The sequence below is a fragment of the Cordyceps militaris genome, assembly GCF_000225605.1.
Source record: "Cordyceps militaris CM01 unplaced genomic scaffold CCM_S00004, whole genome shotgun sequence".
Classification (NCBI taxonomy): Eukaryota; Fungi; Ascomycota; class Sordariomycetes; order Hypocreales; family Cordycipitaceae; genus Cordyceps; species Cordyceps militaris.
The window spans coordinates 1,870,218-1,873,967 of NW_006271972.1; the positions used below are offsets into that span (position 1 = coordinate 1,870,218).

The following is a 3,750-nucleotide window of genomic DNA, read 5'->3' on the forward strand; positions in this document are numbered from 1 at the left end:
CAGGGTCGATCCATGGCACTCAAGTAATCATCTGGCACCGCGCTGGACCGGCCATCTCGCCGTCACGACACGACACGCATGGCCTCTCGGCTGGCTGCAGATTATCCCGCAGATGCTCTCTCCTTCGTGCACCAGGGCATCGTGTGCAGAGACCAACTAGCTTTCTCTGCTAGCTGCAGCTATCCGTCACGTCCACCGCTGTTCGGTTGCGCCCGCGCTACCAAACAGCCAAACGTTGCGGCCTTCTAGAAAACCAATCAGGCAGTGTCTTTGGCTGTTCATGCACCTCGCCAAAGCGCAACGGTAAACAGCAGGCGCGTTTTATGACAGCCAGGATGAAATGCCTGTACGATTCGCTCTACCAAGTATTAGTGGCAGAGCCTTCATCACAGTCACAAACATGAAAGGTGGTCAGGGTGCGTCTCGTACATCTCTCTTCTTCTCATCTCAGTGCGCTCACATCTTATTAGTCTCGCCCCAGTAAATGATACCCACAGGCCCCGGCTTGCCTGGACACCATCTGTCCCGGTGAGAGCGATTAGTTCGTTTCTAGTACCCCGACAGCGCTAGTTGTGGCCCTGTTCATGGCTCCTAGTCCACTGCTCCGAAGCCACCTCGAGATAGGCGCTGCTCCTTCTCAGAGAGTGTGACCAAGAGACATCAAGTCCCGGCAGCCATCACAGATATCGCTTGCACGAGCAGGGGCGTGCGACGCACCCTCCTCCAGATTGTCTATTCGCCAGCCCAAATCAGGGTAGCCCACCGCAACCCACTCGCCTCCTCGCTCTCCTTGCTCACCCTTATTTTATGCAGATTCAGCCTGGATAAATACAGCAGCGTTGCACTGAGGCTACCTCGCCGTTGTTAGCCATGCGCTGCGCCAACGTTGGTTGAGCTTTCAACCTAGTGGCCAAAGTATAACTGGCTGCTACTAATAAGCAACGCCGCGCAACGTGCTCTCATTTCATCGACATTCACGCTGTGCACCGTCTCGTTGGATTTACGCGCCGTCTCCTCCTCGACCGAGTAGTGTGCCGGAGACGGGGGCCTTCAAATGAGCGGCTTGGCTCCTCATCGTGCCGCACTTGTTCACACTTGAACCAAGTACGCACCGCGCTCGTCGCTTTGCCTACCATGGTCCATGGCCCAATTCTTTTTCATCGTCTAATTACCATCCATCCATCGTGGCCGGTAAAGCACGAGATCTACCTCCACCACACCCCCTTCCCACCCCCGTCTGATTTACCTGCTGCACCTTGTATCGCGGTGGTGTGCTCGTAGGGGTACTCTGCAGCATTGTACTCCGTTCGAACAAAAGTACACCACCATGGTCTCCCCCACCGACTAAATGGGCAGGGGGCTCCGTTGAGGGCCACCAGACTCGTCTGCTATGATTAGAGCGACTGGTAGAGAGTTTATTAGCTCCCGTTCCTGGGCGTCAAGACCGTCCCCTCCAACCTCGATCTCCGCCACCCGGACACACTGCCGGCCTTTTTGTTGGACACGCCCCTTCGCCATCTGCCGTATGTCGTTGTTCTTGTACGGGGGTCCCATCGGGCTCCATCCATGTAGCGAGATTCTACAAGAATACAAGACCATCCATCCTCTTCGCCCCCAACTTCCCTCTCTCCCTTGTCTACATTGCTTCTTTCGTCGTTACATCCATCTTTCCCTTCTTTGCTTGTCTATTCTCCAAACCAGTTGTAGAACTTGTTCCAGTTACACAGACAAGACTTGCGCCCTTACTTGACCCGGACCTCTCTTTCCTGCCATTCAATAGTCTTCGTCTCCCAGGCCGGCCTCGCAAAGTTCGATACACCTCGTCGAAATATGCGCCAATGATGACCGCGACAGCTTATCCCCCAACCATGAGTGACTTGAGGGGAGATCCCTCGCACGCGAGTGTTTGGCCCAACTACGGCGCTTCGCACATGTCCGGACGTCTCGGTAGCTCCATCGATGCTGCCTTTTCTTCATCTGGCGTTCGACCTCGCGCTGGCCAGGACCACTATTCATCATACACACGCTATTCGCAGGACGAAGGGTCTACTTTCGACCGACCTCAGCCCACAACTCTTTCCTCGCATCAGAACTACCCTCCTCTGAAGAGATCCTTCTCTCAGGCTGAATCCCAGCCATACCAAGAGATTGTTCAAGACCTCCGCGACGACAATTCTAGACTCACAGTCAGTCAAGATCACAAGCTTCTCTCTTTCCGCCGCTCCCAAGAAAAGAGCACGGTGGTTGATCAGCATGGCCGCGTGCAGCAGCTCGAGCTCTCCGCTCAGCTGCACGGAATGTTCTTTCTCTCGGAAATGCCCCCTAATAGTGGCGACAACAGTGCTCTTCAGCCAGAGTTGACTTGCTACCGACGTAACCTCTTCCAGATCAGCGGCTCCTTTGTCACGCCACGAGGCCCCATCTCCGTTGTCAACGAGGCCAACGAGACTGTGCTTGTCACCAACATGGATGTCACCATTTCCGCAATCGAATCTGTTGATGGTAACCCCGTTCGCCTGATTGTCATCCCCTGGAAAACGCCGCCACCCAACTCGCCGGAACAGGCGCATAACCCAGATCAGGAGCCTCCGGCTCTGCCGTTGATCCCATTCCAAGAAAGTAGCCCCGGCTCTGACGGTGAATATGCCGTCTACCCCGTTGGCTGGCGACGCCTGCAGTTCCGAATGTGAGTTTCGAGCTCATCTCATGAACCAAAGTCATGTACTAATCATGCTGAAACAGTGCCACTGCCAATAATGGTCGTCGCAAAGAGCTGCAACAGCACTTTGTCTTGCATCTCAAGGTCCATGGGACACTTGCCGACAACACCAAGGTAGTCTTGACCGAGTCCATCACGTCACCTATTGTCGTTCGCGCAACTTCCAGGCCCGCAAGGAGATTCCTCTCCTCGGTTCGAGCGCCGGCTCTCGCGGCCAAGCCCTTGTTGAGACTGGAGTGGGCGTCATTGCTAGTGCTCTTTCTGTCAAGCCCGAAAGCAAGCGGGGGGGAAGCCTAGATATGCAGGTTCCCAGATCTGCCTTTACATTCAGCCCGCCCAAACCCGCCGCTGGCCAGCCCAGCGCTCTCCGATCCTAGTATGTGGATTACTGCACCGTGCATCGACAGGACACTAACAAGGACCTGTTCAGTTCTTATCCGTCATGGAACCAGCAAAATGATACTCTACATCAACTACCAACAACTTCTACGATGGGGGTACCCAGCATCTCTGCTTTTGCTAGTGACAGTTCAGAACTTCCCCTGGCCACCTCATTAGGACCACCTGTCTCTCTATCGCAATATGCTCCCACCGCTGGGGCAATCGCCACGGAACACGTTCCACGTTATGTCGACAATGGCAGATCAGCAAAGAGCCCCAGACACCAAGGCCAGTCGTCTGTGCATGGCTCCATTTCCGCCTCGGATAGTGCCTCTGACTACCGCTACGGATCATACCGTGCCTCCGTCACGAGTGATGCTAGCAACATGGGGTATGCGCCTGACAGCACGACCACGGCTACTCAACGAGACTACTACCCATCCTCTGGCGGTACTTGGACCTCGAGCACGGCAGAGCCCACGACGAATCTGAACTACCCCAGCGCTTCTGGCGGCAACGCGCATCACCCACGGCCGTATGCTTTTGACAGACACTCAAAGCAGGAAGCGACGCTCCCTAATGCTCTCTACACGCCCGGCGCCAAAGGTGCCTTTGAGTCGATGAGCAACTACTCGTGGAGCACCAATTAG

General features: G+C 55.2%; 1 protein-coding gene across 1 annotated transcript; it reads left to right on the top strand.

Annotated features, from left to right (window-relative positions):
* Positions 1–400: 400 nt before the first annotated feature.
* Positions 401–3,750, top strand: CCM_05599 (acid phosphatase phoG-Penicillium chrysogenum; the record flags this gene model as incomplete). The annotated part of the gene is made up of 9 exons (XM_006670743.1): positions 401–416; positions 482–541; positions 642–754; positions 835–885; positions 1,423–1,539; positions 1,587–2,686; positions 2,743–2,833; positions 2,887–3,095; positions 3,150–3,750. 9 exons carry the CDS (start codon positions 401–403, stop codon positions 3,748–3,750), a joined length of 2,358 nt encoding a protein of 785 aa, XP_006670806.1.